At 45.0% G+C, this 25,264-nt stretch overlaps 1 protein-coding gene across 1 annotated transcript in view; it reads right to left on the reverse strand.

The window, feature by feature from the left end:
• LOC147447717 (actin protein 2/3 complex subunit-like protein) overlaps positions 1 to 25,264 on the reverse strand; it is a 71,028-nt gene that overhangs the window by 10,145 nt on the left and 35,619 nt on the right. The window contains exons 3-8 of the mRNA XM_086523431.1: positions 24,242 to 24,304; positions 24,047 to 24,155; positions 3,946 to 4,050; positions 3,797 to 3,861; positions 3,614 to 3,722; positions 1,758 to 1,836 (exon numbers count right to left, since the gene is read on the reverse strand). Coding sequence (XP_086379557.1) covers positions 1,758 to 1,836; positions 3,614 to 3,722; positions 3,797 to 3,861; positions 3,946 to 4,050; positions 24,047 to 24,155; positions 24,242 to 24,304 — 530 coding nt within the window. The remainder of the gene's footprint in view (positions 1 to 1,757; positions 1,837 to 3,613; positions 3,723 to 3,796; positions 3,862 to 3,945; positions 4,051 to 24,046; positions 24,156 to 24,241; positions 24,305 to 25,264) is intronic.

Here is a 25,264-nt window from a genome sequence, read left to right on the forward strand (position 1 = left end):
GGCACTTCGCGGAGATGCACCCTTGTTCCCTGCATCCAAAACACTTCCCCTCTTTGATGTAGTTGGCCCTCTCTCGAAGAGTGAGCCGGGGTCGTGAATCCTTATCTTTCTTTTCTTGGGGGCTATTTTTCTTTCTACTTTCATTATTCGAAGTCTGTTTGGTTCTCTAAGTCAAGATCTCATCTGTGTGGTAAGTCAAATTGCCTGAATGTATGGCAAAACCCCATTTCGCATGACCCATCAATTCTTGAATAGAATCTGACTTTTGTTCTACGCAGTGATGTCGGATCTCTGTAGGAAGTCCGCAGCAAAACCGCTCAATCTGTTCTTTAAACGAGATCTTCTTAAATGAAGAGACTGGTAGAAAAGAGCTCCAAAATCTCTCACAATACGCATCCAGAGAATCTCTCTTGGTCATCCGAAGATGATTCCAAGCAGTTCGTATATCTCATTCGTACTCCCGAGTCAGCCAAGAAGAAATAAAAAGCCTTTTGAATTTCCACCATTTAACCGGAGCTTCCTTGTTCAGTAGAAGGGTGGACCACCATGTTAGAGCATTTCCCTTGAAGAAAGAGGTAGCCCTCCGAATCTTGGAGTGCTCTGAGTAATGCCCTCCAGAGAAAGCTATATCAAACTGCTGTATGAAGGCCAAAGCCCTCAAAGCATCTCGGAATCCAGAAAAAGTGTCAAACTTAATTGACTGTCCACCTTCTTTAAATTCTCTAACTTTCTTGCTTTTATCTTCAAGGAAGTCATACTGGTTTGCTTTATAGAAATGCTTCTTCTTTGCGTAAAATCTATGATCGTCAGAGTCTGAACTATCTGAGGATGAGTCCTCTGTAGAACTGTCAGCAAACTGGGCGAAGCTTAGGCTTCTTTGCCTTTTTCTTGCCCTTTCCAAAGCTTTGCTTTTTGCTTCGCTGTTTCCCTTTCTTGTCTTCTTCGTTCAAGTCAAAAGAGCTAGAAGAACTGTCAGAAGAAGAAGAAGAAGAACTGGATACTCCTTCAAATCGCACATGCTTCTTCTGCTTTCTTGCCGATGCAAAGGTAGATTGACGACCCAAATAACCTGGGAAGTCGGTTCCTTTCTTCTGCTTTTTGTCGTGCTTTTTGGCTTTGTTGTTTGCGTCCAAAAGCTGACTGATCCGTGTATCAACCACCTCTTCCAATTCTTGCTCTGTAAACATCCTCGGAGTAGGAGGTTTCTTGAGTGTTGGTTTATTGGGTGACTCTGTGGCCTTCTGCCACTGAGTGTGCACCTCTTCGAAGGATGTCTCAGTCAAAAAATTTGCTATTTCATATCCTTCGCAATGTTGATCATCATCTTTGTCACGTCATCAACCAGACTGCCAGATCCCATCAACATCTCAACATCCAAGACCATTGTATCAGCATTTGTGCAATCTAAAGCAAATACCTCTGTAGCATAGAGAGGGGGGCCCTTGGAGGGGGGTTGGGGACCCCATCCCGTGTTAGTCTTCTTTCTCTCTCTATCACTCACAAAACCTTCACTCACTGTATCTCTCCTCTCTCTCTAGTCCATTGCACATCTCTCTCATAAGGTAAAAGGAACCTTGAGTACACATTGAGCACTCATCCTAAGCTATTTCCATTGCACATTACATTGGTCTCGATCTCTTTTCACCCCTCGGTGAGGAGCCTGGGCTCTTGAGGGGCGGCAAGCATGCATTGGCTCTCAATAAACATAGCTAATAACAAAAGCCTTTACATTTTCTTAAAAGAGATAGAAAGCTAACCTTTGTTTCATTGATGTCATTAACAACCGTAAAAGGGATCCAAGGTTGTGTGGTGGGCGTTCTTGTGAGTTCAGACTTCCTACACATCAAAACATGTCAAAATACACATCTCAAATAATGAAACCTCCATTACAAGTCAAGATTACTTTGCCAAAGATACCTCAAAGGCACATACGTCAATGCATAAGATTAATACGAAAGCCACGATAGAAAATGGCTCCAGGCTCATCATTCTTAAGACATTGCCTCTTTCAAGGAAAGAAACTACTCTGGATGGATAAGACAGAATCCTCTCTCAAATACAGTCAGTCACAGAAATTTTGCTCGTAAATTCACTCAGCCTTCACTCTATCTTTACTTGTAGATAATATATAGTCAGGCTTTTGTGAAAGGAGTAAGCTTAAAGATTGCACACAGGGCAAATTGCTGAAACGTCTCTACTTAAATAGCACATGCATCCCCTTTTGGCTTCTTTTCTCCTCACTTCTCTATAAGTGATGTCAAATCCTACTTCACTCATCCATAGGTCACCTTTGGCATCTATAAGAAGATAGTGTAAGTTTCTTCTTTCTTTCTTTCTTTCGATAACTGTCGTTGTAAGCTGAATTCCACTGTCTTCTCCTCCTGATCTAGAGACACTTTTAAGTCAAGTACGCTCACTAATTGCATGACCTCTGTCACTGCAAACTCTACAAACAATGGAGAGGATGAACTCCAGAGGTTCCAGAGGAATCCCTCTGGGAGGACAAAACGAAAAATCATAAGAGCAACGGTGCAATCTGCATCCCAGGAATCATTAAATCCAATCACATATCCTGGGAATTGTACTCTCATGAATAATTTATAGAATTCTTCCAATCTCGATGCATGTGCCATAAATTCTTGCAGCAGTCCTTTAGACCTTGCTGTCACTGCAATCTCAGCACAGTCCATTCACTTGCCCATCAAATATCCAATAACACAATTTAAAGTTCTGAGAATCTGTGCAAGAAGCTGCTCCCTAAAAACCCCTGCCCCACAAAAAGAAGCCAATTGCAATTTACAGATGAGATATAACAGAACATAACAAGTATGGGGTCGAATTGGTTTGCTGAAGCATTTGCAACCTTCAATCTGCGAAACAGTATTTTTATCTTTGTGGGTGAGGCAGCATCAAGCTATCAAACACGTTGCCATTCAATAATCACAAAAAGCTATGAAATAATTGACAAAAAAAAAACTGTCAAAGACCCATAGCATCCAGCACTGCTGATTGTTGGGACCGTGGCGGCTGTAAGCCTAGCTGAGCCATGAGAGACAGAGGTCGAGAGCAGAAAAAGAGAAAGATTGCGAGCAGAGAACCATAAAACTCCACGCTATATTCTTCTACTTTGAAATGTGTTTACAAGATATAAATAGACTTAAAAAGACTACTACAGATTGCATGCATGTACCAAACAAAGGTGTGGTGCACTTTGACAAAGCATGTTCCCACAGGCTAGACGGGCTTGAAACCAACACTGATGGAGGTCTTCAACTAAGTGAGGCAAGAATGTCCCAGAGGTCTTCAACTAAGTGAGGCAAGAATGTCCCATTTCACCATTATTGCATCCATAGCCAATTCCTACAAAGTGGGACAGCTTAAACTTCAACTCATAAAAGCTAAAACAGTGAACTGCGAGTCCTCTAAAGACTAGCACTTCCCAAGGCTCCCAACAGAGGGAGCAAGCAAACCTTTTCCACAAAGACATTTCCAGAAACCTTACGACAGCCATCCACACATAATGGGAACTGCATTCATGTATGAAAAATGCTTTACTAAAAGAAAGGTAGCAACAATATGTGGTTCAAAGAACAACAAGAAAGGAAGAAACCACCTTCTGATGTGTGATAGTCTAAAGTCTGAGGCCTAGCGTAGCCATAGGCCTCAAAAATCCCTGATATTGTTTTGTAGCTTGGGATCCAAGAGCAATTCAGAAAGTCAATCTGCAACATATAAGATAGAGGTAAATGAGGTGAATTGTGACAGTCAACAAGCGTGGATTGGCACTTTGTCTTACTTCCAACGTGTGGCACAGAAAGTCACAAGCAGCCTTTTCCAGAGTATTATCATTTGTGAAGACCACTGTCATCATTCCAGAATTCAAAAACGGCTTGATATGGTAAAAACTATTAAAAATTGCATTAGCTAGTTGGTCTAAGGACCTACTCCTATGAAACATCCAGCTCAACATGTCATTGTCAAGTTTGACTTTGAAAGAAAGAAACCATCCAGTTGCCAAAAGCTCTTCCACAAGAGACTCTGCAAACTGCTCTGCAAAAATAAAAAATAATTCTTGAAACTGTGTGTTACTATGGTCAAAGAGACAGCAATGGACAATCAAAGTTAAGAAAGAAAAGAAAAATACAAAACACCAATTTGAATGATATCACAAAATCCAATAATCTGTTTCACTGTTTAATCTTTAGGGTTCACTGTTTTAATGCATGCCAATCATTTCCAATGGTGCAAACTTGTCGTTTTATAACTGAAAAGGAAATTCACAAAGAGATTCTGCAATTCCCTAAATCATGTCTTCTGAGGCGCCTATTCTACTCGTGCCTTGGCTTTCTTGGTTATCTTTATTCAATGTAATCATGTCTTCTGAGGCGCCTATTCTACTCGTGCCTTGGCTTTCTTGGTTATCTTTATTCAATGTATCTTTATATACAAACAAAATACTTAAACGACAAGTTCAATCAGAGGAGCCCTCCATCAAACTGACTCGAAGGTGACTGGTTTTCTGTCTTGCTGTAGTGTAATGACTCATTCACGAATCGCAATGTTAGCATCATTCTGATGATGCCATGCCATGCCAAGCAATGCATCACAATGCCCCAACTTCATAAAACAAAAGTCCACTTTGGTTGGATATCCTCATGGATAGTGACTAAAAGAGAGCCAATAAGGCGTTAAACTTTACTAGTGTTGTTAGTAGCTAGCTCGGCCTCAATTCCTGAGCCACTTGATCATAGTCATTTCTCAAACTCTTGACCACTTCAGTGGAAATGAGATTCTTAGTTTCTCCTCGTCAAAGAAGATAAGTGCTTTGCTGCCCTGTATTTTTCCACAAGCTTGGCAGAACGCCTTTGATGAATCCAAAAGAGTTAGGGCACAAACATCTGGAACTAATCCTACAGCGGTCTTTGTCTTCTTGGCAGGAAATTGTTTTGTACCTGGTCTATCTGATTCGTCAGGACTGTTTCTACAATTGTGGCCTGTTTGAAAACATTCCAACGATTGGCCCTCTTGCTGAAGCGTTTCTTTTGGCTTCAAGCAAAGCGTGGACGACGTTGTTGAGCTTGACTTATGATCTCTAGGAGCAGATCCATTTTGGCAGGCTTGATCCTTAGTAGAAGGGTCTTGGGCCTTTTCAAGCTCAAAGACAAGGTTACTTTCAAGTTGTAAATTGATATAGGACCGGCTTGCTTGCCAAAAAAACCTACTCTCTGATACCACTGTAACCGAAAGGGCACGGCCACTAAAAATAACAACTGGAACAAACTCTAGCACAACCCCAATAAATATGCAACACTCCCAAATGGACTTACCCCTAACTAGGCTCCCCTTGCCGTATTTCTTTATTATTGCTCTACACATATACAGCTACCGGGAGGAGCACTCAACCATCAAACAGTGTGTCGAAGGCTCCCCCAAGGCTCATATTAAAGCATAGTTACAGGGAATGACCATTTTTAGGTCTCTGTTCCCCGTTCCCATCTCAATTTCCCGTTCCGTGTCTCAAACATGAGTATCCGAAACAACGAATGGCATTTCATGCATGTTGCCGTTCCCCATTCCGATTTCCCATTCCGAGTAACTATGTATTAAAGGCCTTGGCCACTCCTTTACAAGTGCTCAAAAGCATGAAAGTCAACTTGCTTTTAAACCTAATGGCCCCAAAACACTCAAAAAGTCATTGCTTTCAATAACTAACACCAAAAGTGTCACAAGTGGGTAATGTGGCACAACCCCTAGGCGGTTAAGGAATATAAGAACCCAACTTATGGACGACCGGCCGAGACTCGAGAAATCCTAAAAACTGCTATGTGGCAATCATACGGAACCAGCCCGTGAATTGTGCAGACACATGCTGATGTGGCAACCTGTACGGACCAGCCCGTAAAACAAAGAGGCTATACCGAAGATCCCGCAAAATGTGGAGCCATCTTCTAGCATAGTTCTTTAATCACAAAGCTTTTGGGAAGCATAGCTTTTCAGTGCAAATGCTTTTGGGCCAAAGGCCTTTATAGATGTACTTTAGGAGACTCACTCTCGCATTCTAGGTTTTGTGGAAGTAGATTTCGACTCTTGAGTCCCGACAGTTGCACCTTTGTGCAGCAATACAAAAGAAACACCGAAAGGGGCACCGCCGTTTTGGGGCCAATGCTATGGAAGCGGACCTCCATCAGTCCATGTCTACCGTGTGGATCTTCTCTCTCTCTCTCTCTCTCTCTCTCTCTCTCTCTCTCTCTCTCTCTCTCTCTCTCTCTCTCTCTCTCTCTCTCTCTCTCTCTCTCTCTCTCTCTCTCTCTAGGGTCATGAGTTATGAGGATCAAAGATGTCTTGGGATATATCTACTTGAGTTACACAGGCATAGAGAAACTTTCCTGAGGAGAGCTGAAGAGAGACAACCCCAGAGACAGATCACAGATTTCTTTACACTAGATATTGTACACCCAGAAGAACAGACAGCGGAGCAACCAACACTAGAGAGGTCTACCCGCACTACTGGCATTCTCATAGACCGAGCATTAAAGCTAGGAAGATCTAGACGACCCCAATGGAGAAGAGGAGCTACACAGTTTCGAAGGAGGCTACAGCAAAGGATTTGAGCCATACTCTTTCGTCGTCCAGAGTGCAGATGAAGATAAATCTCTATGAAGATTGATCTCTACTCCCCTCCCATATTGTCTTCACATTGTACTGCTTAGTTTAGGATCCCGCACTATTTTTATTTTGTTATCCTAGTTTAATTTATTTGTTAATCTGACTTTGTATCAGATACAACGCATTGTAACATTCTGGTCTCATAGGTCACTTTGGCCTTTTGAAGACGTTAAAATAACATTTCCTTTCATTTCATTTCTCTCTCTTTAGTGGACCAGCATTTTCATTGAGGAGAGCAGCACACACTAGACTGACTAGAGCACATGCAGCATTGGGTGGATTGGAGAGGATGTGTTCACAGATTCAATTTCAGGAGCCTCGGACGAAGCTCTGGCTTTTTGACACTCTGGTGGCTTCCGCATTGCTCTATGGAGATATGGGGGCCTTCATTGAACCATCGCGGGAGGTAAGTACCAGCAGAGGCCAGAACATGTCCCCTATGTCACATGGAGCCTGAGACAGAGTTGCACGGTGCACTACACATGCCACTGCCCAGTTTGTTATGAGATACAAGGCTGCTTTCACTGCCTGTTCAGAGAGGACTTTGGACCTCTCGCTAGAGTCATGGGGTATGAGGACCAGAGATGTCTGAGTCTGTTTTTACTCGAGCTGTGCAGACACAGAGAGAACCTGATGAGAGGCGATGCTAGCCAGCTTGAGAGACGGATCACAGACTTCTTTAAAGTGGACACTGGGCAACCAAAGGAGCAACTACCACGGCAGAGCTCACATTCTCCTCACACCAAAGGCACGTTGATCGATTGAGCGATCAAGCTAGGGAGATCTAGACGCCCACGACTACAGAGGACTACAGGGCATTGAGACGAAGGCTGCATCAGAGGATTCGGATCACTTTGGCCGGACATGCACGACGCCCAGTCAGACTATTGACCATGGAGGAGATTGATGAGATCCGCCAACGATCAATGATGGATCTCCTATGATTTAGCTCTTTTGAGGATTGTACACCCTGCTCATCTTGTATCAACCTTTGTATCAGCTCTCACCCATTATATTCTCACACGCACACCCACATTGTGTTGTATTAGCCAGTCACTACTTTCACCCCCCTACTCATATCCTACATAGTTCTAGCTAGTTGCTTAGTTCACATCTAGCAGTTAAGATTTTAGTTTTTCACTTTACTTCATTTTATTTTTGTACCCAGACATTGTATTAGATCCACCAAGATTGTATCAGTTTGATCTCATAGGTCATTTTGGCCTTTTGAAGACATTTCATATAACATTTCATTTCATCTCTCTCTCTCTCTCTCTCTCTCTCTCTCTCTCTCTCTCTCTCTCTCTCATGGGTCTCTCACTATTCTTTAGGGTTTTGTCACCGTTTCTTGCTGTTTTTTAGGGTTTTGCCTTTGTTTTTTAGGTTTCACAAGCGTTTCTTGCTGTTTTTTAGGGTTTCTTGTATTTTTTGTTGTTTTTAGAGTCTCCCTCCCTCCCTCCCTCTCTCTCTCTCTCTCTCTCTCTCTCTCTCTCTCTCTCTCTCTCTCTCTCTCTCTCTCTCTCTCTCTCTCTCTCTCTCTGTGGAAGCATCAGAGAAGTGCCAACGGCTTCCCCCACGAGTAAGAAGACGCATCCATCGCCGATCGTCCACAAAGCCTCTTTCATGCGAAGAGGGAAGAGGATGTCGGCAATAGAGAAGGAAATGAGAGAATGGAGAAACGAAGTGGAAGAGTGGAGGAAGGAGAGGAGCACTATTCTTCAAAGATGGACCGAAGAAAGAGATGGCATGCGTAGGAGGATCGCTTCGCTCGAGGAGAAAGTGGTCATCCAAGATTCCATCATCCGAAATCTACAAGCAAAAAGTGGGTGACTCGAAGAAGTCGAATTCAACCATCCATGGTGGAAGAACTAAATACCATGAGAGAAGTAATACGGGTTATCAAGGAAGATGAGGAGAAGAAGTCATGGGCAGCGGTCATCTCCGCAACACAAAAGAAAGTAGAGGAGGCCGAAAAATGGATTGAGGTTGCCAAGAAAGGGAAAGGTAAAGAAGCTCCTTGTACACCCACTCTTATTAACATGACCCTAGGTATTTTCCTCGGTGATGATCTCACTCTCTCACAGCTTGCGCATATGAGAGAGGTAATGCCAGAGATTACAACGGCAGGGAGAAGGGAAAGATGGCCTTTTACAGAGATAGTCGGGTGGTGATTGTAGAGCGGCGCTCTACATGACGGTGTGAGACCTATGGGACCACACAGAAGATGGCTACTTGGAATTGTAATGTATCTATGAGGTTAGACATTGGTGCCTTTGAGGATAGTTTCAGAGACAGGGACGTTGTTTTCTTCTTAGAGAGTCATCAGGCCCCTGGACAGCTTATGCCACAAGTGGTGGGATACAGATGGGAGACAGCCCACAGGACAGTCGCGAGATTTGAGTATGGAAGTAGAGGTTCAGTAGGAGTAGCAGTGCTAAAAAGGGAGGATTTACAGCCACTACTACATATTGTATGGAGAGATGATCATGCTAGATACGTGTGGGTGAGGCTGAGAGCTGACACAGGCCAATTTCTATACATTGCCATATGTTATTCCCCCCCCCCCCCCCTCTCCCCCCCCCCCAAGTACGTCAGTATATGCTGCATTCAGAGGACAATCGCCTTTCTCTATACTGGATGATGATATATGGGAGTTTTCTAGGGATGGTGATATCATCCTCCTAGGGGACTTCACGGGCAACTCTCAGACAGTCTTCTACGACACTTCAAATGAGATGCTTAGAGAGCTGGATGTGAGTGAGTTGAGGCTTGACAGATGCGCAGACGGAGTATGGGAGATACCTCACGGAGATGACAACTACACATGGGTTAGCCATACTTAATGTCTTACAGCGATTTCCTAGAGCAGCCGGTTTCACATGCTTTCCACACGGACACGGGGCCAATATAGTGGACTATGTTATGGCACAGTCGAGCTTTATTCCTTGTATTCAGGATTTCATAGTGAGAGCTAGACTAGTGGGCGTAGCAGTGGATCATGCTCTTTTGACATCGTCTGTTTCAAAGTACAGTAGAGCCTAGACATCAGGAGGCAGGTCACATACCCGTTATACATTTATACCAGAGACTGACTCGGTTTATACAAAGGAGATCTATAGCCATCTCTGCACCATAGTAACAGGGAATGGCCATTTTCAGGTCTCCGTTCCCTGTTCCCATCCCAATTTCCCGTTCCGGATTCCCGTTCCGTGTTTTAGGCGTGAGTATTCAAAACAGGGAATGGCAATTCATGCATGTTGCCGTTCCCCGTTCCCGTTCCGATTTCCCGTTCCGGGTAATTATGCTCTGCACAGCTGATCCTGATTTCTCAATGGAGGAGTGCACCACTTTACTGACTAAGACACTGCATGGTGTAGCATCAGAGGCATACCCACACACTCAGCCGGGTCGGAGGCGAGGTCGGAGGCGACATTCTAGAAGCATGCCCCAGAATAGTTGGTATGATGAGGAGTGCAGAGAGATGAGAGCCCAGCTTCAGAGGGATTTTCTTTTAGGAGTCATCACTTACAAACAATCTCGGATTGCTTCCCGGCGCCTTGAGCGACAAAAGAAACAAGCTTACTTGGCCCAAATGGAGCGAGACTTGTATCAACTGTTCTGGAGTAGAAACTCAGGAGAGGCATGGCAATTCTTTCATGAGCACTCCCCTCCCACAGTGATGACTTGTCACGTGACACATCCAACCCTATGTGTCCGTGGACAACCTACAGCACGACAAGGGTTCAGTCAGTCAAGTCAGTCTAGAATAGGAAGTGATCTGGCACTTCTGTGAGTCTGTTCGCAGACCGTGCATGCCCAATCACTTAAGAGTAGATGCATATCCTCTGGTTGCACACAGCATGATCATAAGCATTCCCATCAGAATCCATCAAAATCCTTCAGGGGAATTTTCCAATGCATTTAACCTATTTTCCATATTTTTGACATTTTTCACTTATTATTTTTAAGTGACTTTTGTTGAAAAGTAGGTAGGGCAAATTGAGTAAGTTTGTATATAAGCAAACCTAGACTAGCACTAATTGGCAGAAGAGGCAGCAGGAGCACAGTGCTCAACAGGCAACTTCTTAGCAAGAACCTCCCTTGGTGGCGTTTTCTCCTCCAAGCAGACTCCCCTAGCCCTAGCATTTTTCATCAAGACTAGCCTGGCGGTTTTGCTCAGCAGATCAGCCTCGGCTACCACAAGACAGCAAGAGCCTTAGCGTTTTTGCAATAGAACAACAGATCAGCCTAGAGTTTTGCCTAGCAAGACAACCGGCTACAGATTTGCAGATTTCCAGCCCTAGCGTTTTTGCATCTGCTTCACACCCTAGCGTTTTGCAAATTCTCCGCCACGGAAACTCAAGAACCATCAACGTTTTCAGTTTTCAGCCTTTAGACGTCGCAGAAGAAGTCCCGAACCTCGCAGATCTCACCTTCCCGCAGCAGATCCTCACCGCACGATCAGTTTCCGCAAGGTTTACAGTTTCAGCCCGGAAAACGCAGATTTCAGCGTCTTCGTTTTCAGCGCGTCGTCGTCGCATCGTCGTCATCGACATCGTCATCGACATAGAGTCAGAATTCAGCAGATAAGGATTTGCAGATTTCAGCCCTTAGCATTTTCAGATTTCAGCCCGTCTCGTCGTCGTCCTCATCGTCGTCGACATCGTCGGCAAGTCCAAGCATTGTAGAGATTTGTGCAATCATAAGTAGACCGCTCTTGCCATAGAGAGTGGGGCCTTCGGAGGAGGGTTTTACAACGTCTCTGGTGTCGTATTCTTCTCTCTCTATCTCTCGGTCTCATGCACCTTCATTCACAATGTCCATTCACTTTGTTTGTGTCCATTGCACTCTCTCACTAAAGGAACGGAAGGCTCTCCCTTCCATAAGGACAAAAGGAACCTTGAGCACAGTTCGAAGCACTCATCTTGAGCAAAGTTCAAACATTCATTCCGCTGCACCTTACATTACTTCTCCTGATGTGTGGGGCCAGTATGCGTCATCGTTATATACGGTTCCTAGACAAGACCCCCTTCCAGATCTTACAGAGCCATGCCCACCTACCAACATCTTTACCACTGAGATGGTAAAGAGAGCCATTGACAAGATGAGGACCAGCAGGGCATATGATCATGATGGTCTAGTAGCAGAGCACTTTATACATGCTAGAGTCATGTTGGTAGAGGTTCTTGCAATGTTGTTCAATCGTGCCATGTGTGAGGGGTTACCTTAGACTTGGAGGTTGTCTAATATTGTGCCTATCTTCAAAGCAGGTGATCCCGCATAGCCTGGGAATTACCGCACTATTATGGTTGGGCACACACTGGCACGGTTGTATGCATCCATTCTTGAGCAGCAGTTGAGTAATTGGGTAGAGGGTGAGGGTGTACGAGCAAAGGGCCAGGCGGGTTTCACGAGGGGTTTCTCCACTCTTGATCATATTTTGACACTCAGAGCCATCATTGAGTAGGGCAGGTCACATGGGAGACGGATTTATTGTAGCTTTGTGGATTTTTGCAAAGCATTTGACATGGTACCGAGAGCTCGATTGATGCGCAGACTGCAGGAGATGGGGGTACCCATAGTGTTGATTTGGGGGATTATGGCTCTATACAGATCAGTGATGGGACATGTACGCACTTCGGAGGGGATATCTGATTTAGTTCACTCCACCATTTGGGGTGAAACAGGGTTGCCCATTGTCTCCTACTCTATTTGGTATGTATGTTGATGAGGTGTCTGATTACATTGACAGAGAGGGTGATAGAGGTGCCCAGTTGGCAGGGACGTGAATCTCATTGTTGTTATATGCTGATGATATTGTGTTGATCTTTGAATCACCAGAGGGTATGCAGCAACAGTTGGATGCATTACACAGTTTTGCAGAGGATAGGGGATTGTCTGTAAACCTTGGTAAAACCAAGGTTATGGTGTTTAACACCACATCGCAGTGGATCAGGATATCAGCACCGACTTTCACATATGGTCAGGAAATTGTAGAGTATACAGATGCATACACTTACATTGGGGTTTGTCTTCACTGGGCCGAGGTTTTCTTTGGGGAAAGCAGCAGAGACTAGACTGACTAGAGCTTTTGCAGCCTTGGGAGGCTTGGAGAGGATGTGTTCGCAGGTTCACTTCCAGGAACTCGGACAAAGTTATGGCTCTTTGATACTTTAGTAGCCTTAGCTACGTTGTATGGGGTGAAAATATGGGGACCTTCCGTAGGCCAGGATGGTTAAAGACTTATGGAGAGGCCCTTGGTATCTATGATCTCTCGATTGATCGGAGGCAAGGCCTCCGTACCCCACGCTATCATTCGAGTAGAGCTAGTTGTCCCTCCTATGGAGACTGAGGCGCTTACCAGACCAGTCTCCTTTGTGCACATCTTGTGGGATACTACTAGAGACAGATATGCTAGACTGGCCCTTGAGTCTTCCAGACAGTTAGCTCTTCAGGGGGACACTTCATGCTGGTATGCACAGATGACATCATGGTTTCAGACACATGGATTCACCATGGACATACTGCCCCTTTCCAGTACTCTCTTCAAGCACCCTCGATGTCTCTTACATAGGTGGAAATTACTAGACTCATTCGTCAAGACCTGATCCAGCTTGATACCAAGAGGACATGGATAGAGCCACCACAAGAGTTGGGCACGAAGATGGATTTCTATAGAGGCATCTTCTCCACCTCGCAAGAGATGGGTTTGTGATTCGACCCAGCTACATGGACACACATATGTCTCATGGTTTGCGGTGTGCCATTGGTCAGATACGCATATCCTCACATCAGCTGGAGATTGAGACTAGTAGATTCAGAGGGATACCAACAAACAGCAGAATATGCCGCTTATGCCATCTAGAGCCAGAGACAGAGCTACATTACATATGTCATTGCAGAGTGTACTATAAAATATGGGGCCGTTTCCACTAGGTTTCAGTCCTTTCTTTAGGGTCATGAGTTATGAGGATCGGAGATGTCTTATGCTATATCTACTTGAGTTACACAGATATAGAGACACTTTACTGGGGAGAGATAGAGAGAGAGAGTCCCAAAGACAGATTACAAACTTCTTTTCACTAGATATGGGACAGCCAGAGGAGCAGCCATCACTGCAGAGCTCGACCCACACTCATTTGACCACTACCGGCACTCTCATCAACCGAGCACTTGAGCTACGGAGATCCAAATGGGCACGATTGAGGAGAGGGGCTACACAGCATCGATGGAGACTATAACAGAGGATTCGAGCCATACTCTCTTGACATCCAAAGTGCATATGAGGATGGATTCTAGTAGTAGTATCTTTGTTCTAGTTCTTTTGTACCCAGACATGGTATTAGATTCACTATTTTGTAACAGATTGGTCTCATATGTCATTTTGGCCTTTTGAAGACGTTAATATAACATTTCATTTCATTTCATTGAGAGAGAGAGAGAGAAGGGGAAAGTGACCTTCTACAGGGATGGCCAAGTGGTTATTCTAGAGAAGCGCCCCGCATGACGGTGCGAGACCTGTGGGACCACACTCAGAGTGGCTACATGGAATTGTAATGGATCTTTGCGCCTTGATGTAGGGGCCTTCGAGGATAGTTTCACAGGGAGAGACATCATTTTCTACTCTCAGACGCATCAGGTCCCGGGGCAGTCCATGCCCCATGTGAGCGAATACAGATGGGAGACAACTTGCAGACAAGAGACTCGATCAGAGCGCAGAGGACGAGGTTCAGGAGGAGTGGCAGTCTTATTCAGGGAGGAGCTTCAGTCTCTGATACATATAGCTCGGAGGGATGAGCATGCTAGGTACATGTGGGTGAGACTGAAGGCAGAGACAGGCAGATATCTCTACATCGCTATTTGCTATTTCGCTCCTAGTATGTCAGTATATGCATCACGTAGTCCCCCTTCTCTATTTCAGATGATGATATATGGGAGTTTTCCAAAGATGGCGACATTATTATCTTGGGGGATTTCAATGCTAGGACTGCCCATCACCATACAATATTTTATGATACCGCAAAGAGTTGATGCGGGAGCTTGATATTACAGAAATGGGCCTGTCTAGATTATCACAGGATGAGGAGCACACTGAGTATGGCAGATACTTGATTGATATGGGGACTGCACATGGATTGGCCATTTTGAATGGCCTACAGAGATTCCCTGCAGAGCTGGTGGTTTTACATGCTTTCCACATTGGCATGGCGCTAGTACAGTGGATTATGTTATGGCTCTGCCAGGACTCATTCTTTCCTTTCAGGATTTCGTGGTGGGAACTAGGCCGGTTGGGATAGCAGTCGATCACGCTATCTTGTCTTTCAATCGTTCCAGTTCAACACAACTCCATTGGGAGAGGCCTCCACACATACTCGGTATACCTTCACGAGGGAGACAGATGACATGTACACTGATGAGATATACAGGCAGCTATGCACTCAGTAGCTAGGACGGCCACTAGATGAGCTCACCCAGATTTTGACAAAGACGCTACATTATGCAGCATCAGAGGCATATCCCCACAGCCAGCCTACACGCAGACAATCTGGGAGCATGCCTCAGAACAGTTGGTATGATGAGGAGTGTAGAGAGACGAGGATCAGATTACAGAGAGAGGTGCTCATGGGTACTACTACACATAGGCAGTCACGGATTATCTCCCGCCGCCTAGTGCGACGAAAGAAGAGGGCTTACCTATCTCAATTAGAGCGTGAGATCTGTATCAGCTATTTATGAGTCAAGACTCTAGTGAGGCATGGAGGCTTTTCAATGAGCACTCTCCACCGCCAGCCATCACTTCCACAAAGACATGGGGGGAATATGCTGCATCTCTCTATACAGCATCGGGGCAGCCACCTTTGCCTGACCCTTCAGAGGCATGCCCAGAAACATGTACTTTCTTTACTGCTAAGAGGGTAAGGAAAGCCATTGACAAGATGAAGATAGGAAGAGCACAGGATCATGATGGTTTGGTAGCACAGCACTTTATCCATGCCAGAGATATGCTTGCAGAGCCTCTTGCTATGATGTTTAATAGAGCCATGTATGAGGGTTTCCCTGAGACTTGGAGTATGTCCACTATTGTGCCTATCTTCAAGTCAGGAGATCCTATGCTTCCCGGGAATTACCGAACCATCATGGTTGGTCACACTCTGGCTAAACTATATGCATCAATTCTTGAGCATGAGTTAAGTGGATTGGCAGAGAGAGAGGGCATACAAGGAGCAGGACAGGCAGGGTTCAAGAGAGCTTTCTCCACTCTTGACCAGATTTTGACACTTAGAGCCATTATTGAGGAGGGTAGACACCATGGCATGAAGATATATTTTAGCTTTGTGGATTTCTGCAAAGCCTTTGATACAGTGCCACGAGCCAGACTCATACGCAGAGATTGCAAGACATGGGGATGCTCACAGAGCTGATATGGGGGATCAAAGCTTCAGCCCCGACACTTGTACCCTTGTGAAGCAATACGAAAGAAACACTGAAAGGGGTGCTAAGGTTTTGGGGCCAGTACTCTGGGAATGGAACTTCCTCTCTCTCTCTCTCTCTCTCTCTCTCTCTCTCTCTCTCTCTCTCTCTCTCTCTCTCTCTCTCTCTCTCTCTCTCTCTCTCTGTGTGTGTGTGTGTGTGTGATCATGCGCTCCTCATGTTTACCGTCTCATTCCGGTTCGGCACAGCTCGACTAGCACAAACATCTACACATACCCAATACACTTTTACTTCAGAGACTAATTCTGTCTACATAGATGGCATCTACAGACACTTATGTACAAAGGATCTGGTCATTTTGTCATCTTGTTACTCTAACTTTGTATCAGATCCACCACATTGTAACTTTCTGGTCTCACAGGTCACTTTGGCCTTTTGAAGAAGTTAATATAACATTTCTTTTTTTTCTCTCTCTCAGTCCAAGATTTTGACCAGGATTTTTTCTCGGAGGATTCAGGAGAGGTTTCTCCACTCTTGACCAGATTTTGACACTTAGGGCCATTATTGAGGAGGGTAGACACCATGGCAGGAGGATATATTGTAGCTTTGTGGATTTCCGCAAAGCCTTTGATACAGTGCCACAAGCCAGACTCATACGCAAACTGCAAGACATGGGGGTGCCCACAGAGCGGATATGGGGGATCTTAGCTTTAAACAGGACAGTGGTAGGACAGGTACGCACTACTCAGGGCATGTCCAACATGGTTTACTCCACCATTGGGGTGAAGCAGGGTTGTCCCCTATCTCCGACTCTCTTTGGGATATATGTAATTGAGTTTTCAGATTATGTACATGCAAAGGGTGATAGAGGTGCTCAGCTTGCAGGAACATGGATTCCGTTGCTATTATATGTTAATGATATTGTGTTGATCTCCGATTCTCCAGAAAGGATGCAGCGTCATTTGGATGCACTGCATGTATTTGCACGGGACGGTAAATTGTCTGTGAACCTTGGTAAGACCAAGGTAATGGTGTTTAACACCACGGCGCAATGGGTAAGGAGGTCCGCCCCCACTTTTACATATGGTCGGAGACTGTGGAGTATGCAGATACATACACTTATCTTGGGGCGGTTTTCAATGGTCCAGTATTTTCCCTGAGGCGTGCAGCAGATACGCGATTGACCAGAGCCTATGTAGCATTGGGGAGACTTGAGAGGATATGTTCGCAAATTCAATTCCAGGAACCTCAGACAAAGCTTTGGCTCTTTGACACTTTGGTCACTTCGGCCATGCTGTACGGAGTGGAGATATGGGGCCCCTCAGTTGATCATCATAGCAGAGCTGGCAGTACTGATGGATGGAGATGTATGGAGAAGCCATTGGTGTCTACGATTTCTTGGATGATTAGGGCCAAGGCCTCAGTACCACATGACATTGTTAGGGCGAAGCTCACTGCTCCTCCATTGGTAGTGGAGGCACTCACTCGATCAGTTTCATTTATGCATAGCACTTGGGCTCTCCCTAGAGACAGATATGCTCGATTAGCACTAGAGTCTTCGCGACAGCTGGCATTGCAGGGAGATAGATCATGTTGGTATGCAGAGATAGCATCTTGGTTTCAGTTACATGGCTTTAGTATGGACCCGCTACCCCCATTTCAGTACTCTCTGGATGCACCCTCCATCCCCCTCACAAGGGCGAAGATTACCACGCTCATCAGACAGGACTTGATTCAGTTGGATACAAAGAGGACATGGATACAACCTACACATGAGCTAGGTATGAAGATGACTTTCTATAGAGAGCATCTTCTCCAACTCACGGAGGATGGTTTAGTGATCAGACCAGGAGACATGGATACTCATCTATCCCACGGGATACGATGTGCTATTGGTCAAATATGCACATCCTCACATCAGCTAGAGATCAAGACACGCAGATCTAGAGGAGTACCCGCTGAGTCCAGGATTTGTCAGGTGTGTCAGATAGAGCCAGAGACAGAGCTACATGACATGTCACTGCCCAGTATACTATGAGATACGAGGCCGCTTTCACTGTCTATTAAGAGAGGGTTTTGGGCCACTTTCTATAGTCATGAGATACCAGGATCAGAGATGCCTCGGATTATACTTACTCGAGATTCGCAAACACAGAGAGGACCTCTTGAAGAGGGGCACAATGAGAGCGACAGCAGATCACAAATTTCTTTCAGTCACAGACAGAGGAGTTCGAGCAACCCCCACAGCATAACAACACCAGAGGTACCAGAGGCATACTGCTTGATTGGGCGATAAAGTTGGGGCGGTCCCGTCGCCCACGGATGAGAGGGCCCTCTCGATATCGACGCAGACTGCGACAGAGGATTCATACCATACTGGCGCGACATAAGAGCCGTCCCGGATAATGATGTATATGTATATGATGCCTCGACTGTCAAAGAGCTCCATTGTATCAGCTCACCCTTTGTCTTCCCTTTGTATCAGCTTTCACCCCACCCCTACCCACTATTTTCTTTTCAGTCCTTTGTACTTTTTGTACCCAGACCTGGTATTAGATTCACCATGTGTAACCTTTTGGTCTCATAGGTCATTTTGGCCTTTTGAAGACGTTAATATTACATTTCATTTCATCATCTCTCTCTCTCTCTCTCTCTCTCTCTCTCTCTCTCTCTCTCTCTCTCTCTCTCTCTCTCTCTCTCTCTCTCTCTCTCTCTCTCTCTCTCTCTCTCTCTCTCAAGGTTACCTGAGACTTGGAGGTTGTCTACTATTGTGCCTATCCTCAAAGCAAGTGATCCTGCAAAGCCTGGGAATTACCGCACTATTATGGTTGGGCACACATTGGCACGGTTGTATGCATCCATTCTTGAGCAACAGTTGAGTAATTGGGCGGAGGGTAAGGGTGTACTAAAAAAGGGCCACGCCGGTTTCAAGAGGCGTTTCTCCACTCTTTATCATATTCTGACACTCAAAGCCATCATTGAGGAGGGCAGGTCACATGGGAGACGGATTTATTGTAGCTTTATGGATTTCTGCAAAGCAGTTGACATTGTACCGAGAGCTCAATTGATGTGCAAGCTGCAGGAGATGGGGGTGCCCATAGTGTTGATTTGGGGGATTATGGCTCTATACAGATCAATTCTACTCTATTTGGTATGTATGTTGAGAGGTGTCTGATTACATTGACAGAGAGGGTGATAGAGGTGAACAGCTGGCAAGGACGTGGATCCCATTGTTGTTATATGCTGATGATATTGTGTTGATCTTTGACTCACAAGAGGTATGTAGCGACAGTTGGATGCATTACATAGTTTTGCAGAGGATAGTGGATTGTCTGTAAACTTTGGTAAAACCAGCACCGACTTTCACATATGGTCAGGAGATTGTAGAGTATACAAATGCACACACTTACCTTGGGGTTGTCTTCACTAGGCCGAGGTTTTCTTTGGGGAGAGCAGCAGAGACTAGACTAACTAGAGCTTTTGTGGCCTTGGGAGGCTTGGAGAGGACGTGTTCGCAGGTTGAGTTCCAAGAACCTCGGACAAAGTTATGGCTCTTTGATACTTTAGTAGCCTCAGCTATGTTGTATGGGGTGCAGATATGGGGACCTTGTATAGGCCAGGATGGTTGGAGACGTATGGAGAGGCCCTTGGTATCTATGATCTCTCGACTGATCATAGGCAAGGCCTCCGTACCCCACGCTATCATTCGAGCAGAGCTAGCTGCCCCTCCTATGGAGACCGAGGCACTTACCAGATCAGTCTCCTTTGTGCACAGCTTGTGGGATACTACTAGAGACAGATATGCTAGACTGGCCCTTGAGTCTTCCAGACAGTTAGCTCTTGAGGGCTGGTATGCACAGATGACATCATGGTTTCAGACGCATGGCTTCACCATGGACAGGCTTCCCCCTTTCCAATACTCTCTTGAGGCGCCCTCGATGTCTCTTACACGGGTGGAGATTACTAGATAGTAGACTCATTCGTCAGGACCTGATCCAGCTAGATACCAGGAGGACATGGATAGAGCCGCCACATGAGTTGGGCACGAAGATGGCTTTCTATAGAGAGCATCTTCTCCACCTCACAAGAGATGGGTTTGTGATTCGACCAGCTACATGGACACACATATGTCTCATGGTTTGCGGTGTGCCATTGGTCAAATACGCACATCCTCACATCAGCTGGAGATTGAGACTGGTAGATTCAGAGGGATAATAGCAGACATCAAGATATGCCACTTATGTCAGCTAGAGCTAGAGACAAATCTATATTAAATATTCATTGCACAGTGTCTATGAGATACGGGGCCGTTCCCACTGGTTATTTAGAGAGGGTTTCGGTCCTTTCTCTAAAGTCATGAGTTATGAGGATCAGAGATGTCTTGGGTTATATCTACTTGAGTTACACAGATATAGAGACACTTTACTAAGGGAGAGATAGAGAGAGACAGTACGAGAGACAGATTACAGGTTTCTTTTCACTAGATATGGGATAGCCAAAGGAGGAGCCATCACTACAGAGCTCGGCCCACAATCATTCGACCACTACCAGCACTCTCATCGACCGAGCACTAGAGCTACGGAGATCGAGACGGCCACAATTAAGGAGAGGGGCTACACAACATCGACGGAGACTACAGCAGAGGATTGAGCCATACTCTCTCGACATCCAAAGTGCAAATGAGGATGGATTCTAGTAGTAGTATCTTTGTTCTAGTTCTTTTGTACCCAGACATGGTATTAGATTCACCATTTTGTAACAGATTGGTCTCATACGTCATTTTGGCCTTTTGAAGACATTAATATGAAATTTCATTTCATTTCATTTCTCTCTCTCTCTCTCTCCAATTGTTTTGAAGTGCTAAGAATGTGTTTCAGCTTGTTCTTTTCAGTTGGTACGTGGTGCCCTCTATTACAAAAAGCTGACACCCCTGCTGCCAAGTCACCAGCCCATGATTTGTGGCACAAATCAAGGCGCCTTTCATGGGCTACTTTACTCAGATACGGATGCACTAATCGGGCTTGGCTCTTCTCATCTCTCCTCTAGTCCGGTGCCAGCACGCCACGTCACCTAGTTGTGACACATTCATGGGTAGGTTCTAGTCGTTGTGTCTCTTGATGGCATTTTCATCTGTCAATGGAAGTATGTTCAAGAATCGCTTCAAAAGTATGGTATGAAAAATTGCTCTCCCGTTTCTTGTCTATGGTCTAAATTCCAAGGTATCCAAGGATGATGATACTCCTTTGAGGGATGCTACTTAGTAAAGGCAGCTATTGGTTCTTTCTTGTTCTTGGTTACACTCGACCTGTTATTAGCCATGACAAGTATCTTGAGTCCGCTAGTCAGCCTCATCTCTCTGATTGGCACGGAGCTCATCAAGTACTTCGTATGTTTGTGGCTTTGTCGAAGCTTTATGGCTTCGACAACTTTGGATCATCTTGCTATTGCACCTTCATCTCCTCCCACTATTTATACAAATTTTTTTAGTGCTATTGATAATCCTGTTGTTCATGGATGCACTAAGCACATTGATGTTCATTACGACTACGTGCGGGATTACATTCAGGATAGTTGTATCAACTTGAAGTATTGTCCCATCATCGACAATCTTGCAGATCTTCTCACCAATCTCTATCTCAACCTAGACTAGATTATCTTCTTCAACAATGTGGAGTTGGACCACCTGGTGATATGTTATCGTCACACAGTGGCATCCTAGGTTGCATGTCATGGGATGGCCCCAATGGCCCTGCATATGTCAATTTTTTCCATTCATTACCTTTTCAGCTGTTGTGGCTCTTTTTTTATCCATGTGTCACATTTTTTGCGATGAGGCAGTTTTTTTAGCTTGAGTCACCTACAAAACAAGGAGCCCCCATTTTCCTAGACACTAGGTGTCACTAGTATAAGGGTGACCGCTCCCCCCCCCCCCCCCTTGTCAATCATCCAGCTGTATGAGAAATCTCTTGAGTTATTGAGTTATTGCTTGTCTTCATCCAACTAGTGGTCAGCTGAGAGTCTTGGGGTTTGTCGACAAGGTCATTTTACAAGGTAAGACCTGAAAGAAACAAAGAGAAATCCACATCAATGACACTATGAATGACACCCGAAGTAGCACTTGGTTGTGCTGTCGCAACTTTTCCTACTCTCACAAAAGAGCCACGACATAAAAAAGGGGAATAGCTGGAAAAAGGCACACATGGGGGGAAAACCACTCCCGTGCCTAGAGGCCCGAGGGCCTAGAGAGAGAAAATAGTCATCACAAAGTCGGCCACCAAACACAAACATGGCCCACTTAGTCTCACTACATGAACTTGGCACAAGAGAACCACCTCACAAATATTCAGTACAGCCACTAGAGTCTAGACAGCCCTCGCTCTCTATCTAGCTCCTGGGAGAAGAACATACACCAATGAATCTGAGAGATGATAAAATCAGCACCAAATTCTACCATTCTGCAAACATAACTTTCTATTCTCTTATACTCCGTGAAAATTTGTGTTCGATGTGTCAAAGTAGATGCAACATAGTTTTGATAATTGTTGTTTACATCCCAGCCCAACACTGCCCTTTAGCAGTCCGGTTCCCATTCTCCCCATGTTACCAGGTACCATGTTGCTTAGAGCATGTAAGTCTCATGAAACGACTCTTGTGCCAATCGGGTCGAGAATGTGCGTCAAAAACTCAGAAATTACTTTGAAGGAATGCCATTTAACGGTCCCATTTCCCACCCCATGTTACCAGGTAGCATGTAGCTTAGAGCATATAAGTCTCATGTACGGATCTTGTGCCAATCCGGTCGAGAATGTGCATCAAAAACTCAGCAAGGTGAATGGAATTGCAAGACTCCAGGTAGTTAGGTCAATACAACACAGAAATGGTGGCTCGACAATCCTCCTCCCCTAACCTGCTGCTGCAAAAACTCGCACAGAGATGCTAATCTGGGGCTCCTAAGCTCAGCCAACAGCCTATGAGGCAGGCTGCACGGCCCATTTTGATGTCTACAACCAAGGCGCTTATAGCCTTAACCTTAACAAAGGCCAGAAACAGCCCCTCTGGCCAAAAATACTCTTGGATTTTGGAATCTTTTTATTGCCCGTTATCCATCAGCCCGGATCTCATAGGATCAGCCCTAGAGGAGCCTCTTTAAAGAGCAATATTTAACGTTGAAGGAGATCTCAAGTAGACTATTCATCATAAATTCATCTTATAGGGGCATTATTGCATGATCATCAGATACTGCCGATTGTACATCGTCGTTTATGCCATAAGACGGAAACATCACTTTGATAAGAGAGTGGGAGGGGCCTTCCGAGGGTTGGTTGGGAGCCCATCGTGGTGCTGTTTTCCTTCTCTCTCTACCCAGCTCATAAGGGCAAAGAAACATTCTCTAGAAGGAACCAATCTAAGAAAGGATTGCTGATTGTGGCATAACTAGTCTTGTTCATGTCATACATGCCCACTAACTTGACACAAAAGCATACAAAGGTCAAGCAAGGCTTTAGGTGAACCGTGACAAGCAATCACCTTTCCCTGATGAGAGGGACTTGTCTTGGAGTGTCTCTTCTAAGCGGAGCTGCTGTCACCATACATCAAAAAAAGAAACAATCATGCAGACATTTGTCACATGGTATGGTGATTTGTGATGAGCTCAACCCAACACGAGACATTTCATCAAACATGTAAACTCCAAAAATGCCATACATTCACTTAATAAGTGTGTGTCTTGCATATAAGAATGCAAAACGACAATGATCTACTGCGGTTACAATTGACTAATCCAACATTACTTCGTAAGGTGAGCACATCAAACACATAAGCTAAAAGTACAGTATGAGAATCTCACTCACGTGTACATTCTACCTCACAGAACTACCAATAGAATTCGACACTCTTCGACTACAGCATGCTATTTAGTCTTTATTTAGTAAAGAAAAAATCCAGATACCTTCTTTCTCTGGCTCTGTAGACTCATAACTGCATTGCCTCTTTGAAGTTACAAGAGCTTGCACCACAGGGTTATCCACCTTTAAGGGCATCGGAGATTCTTTGCACATCTGTGTAAGACATTTTCAATAGTCACTATCGCAAGGACACATGCAATTTGCAAAACAAAGCAACAAAATTCTGTTTGCCACAAGACCTGGCCACTAAATAATCTCTCCCCCCATCTAGGGACCTCCAAAGTTGCACCACCTGCATGGACCTGAATCCAAAATGACCATCTATCACGAATCAGTGTGCAGCCAAGCAGATAAAATCCAAGATCAATTCACGTACAGTAATTTGCTGCTTGAATTAATCCATGAGCACCAAAAAAATTGCAAGAAAACGTTCACATGGACTGTAGAAACGTGCAAAACCACCTTAAATAAGAAAAAGTTAGAGCTCACAAATAACCTAATTCAGTAAAAGGTGAGGCCACAGCATGCTAGATCCTTAACAGGAGAGAGCAACCCAAAGAACATGGACTGTGCTTCTGCCCCTTCTCTTCCTGCCCATATAAACAACTCTACATCAAAATGTTTCCCTTAACCCAGATACCATGTAATATGCTGCAAACTCCCCACACCTCTACTTATCTAGACTTTAGCCGCCTTTACAATAAGAAACTGCTGACATGTCAAAGCCTAAAGAATGGAGCCAACTTACAGATGTGGCCCAGGGGCCTAAACCCTAAGAAGGACAAGTAACAGAAGAAGTCCTACCAACTTATGGGGACCCCGTTCGTTGGGGCCCCAAGTGACATAAAGGAAGAAAATAAAGCAAGATCCGGACACATGCCAAAAATTGATGACGTGGCAGATTTCCGAAAATTGCATTGGCATGATGACGTGGCAGGCTGTACGGATTTCCGCGTTTTGCACTGGCTGATGACGTGGCAGGCTGTACGGATTTCCGTAAATTACGCTGGTAGCTTTTGGATTGCTTTTTGGACCAGAAGCTTTTGAGTTTTAAAAGCTTTTTATTGTAACTGCTTTTCAGGCCAAGGGCATTAAAATATGAGGCTAAGGCTCATTCTCTGGCATGCTTCCTGGAGAAGGTGCAGAGTCTGGAGTACCGGCTTGTACATGGTTGATGCAACATAAAGAAATACCGAGAGGGGCGCCAAGGTTTGGGCCAATACTCTGGGGTGGAATTCCGCCACTCCGTGTCGCGTGTCGTC

The sequence above is a fragment of the Adiantum capillus-veneris genome, chromosome 11 (genome assembly GCF_014529385.1).
Source record: "Adiantum capillus-veneris isolate H3 chromosome 11, ASM1452938v2, whole genome shotgun sequence".
NCBI lineage: Eukaryota > Viridiplantae > Streptophyta > Polypodiopsida > Polypodiales > Pteridaceae > Adiantum > Adiantum capillus-veneris.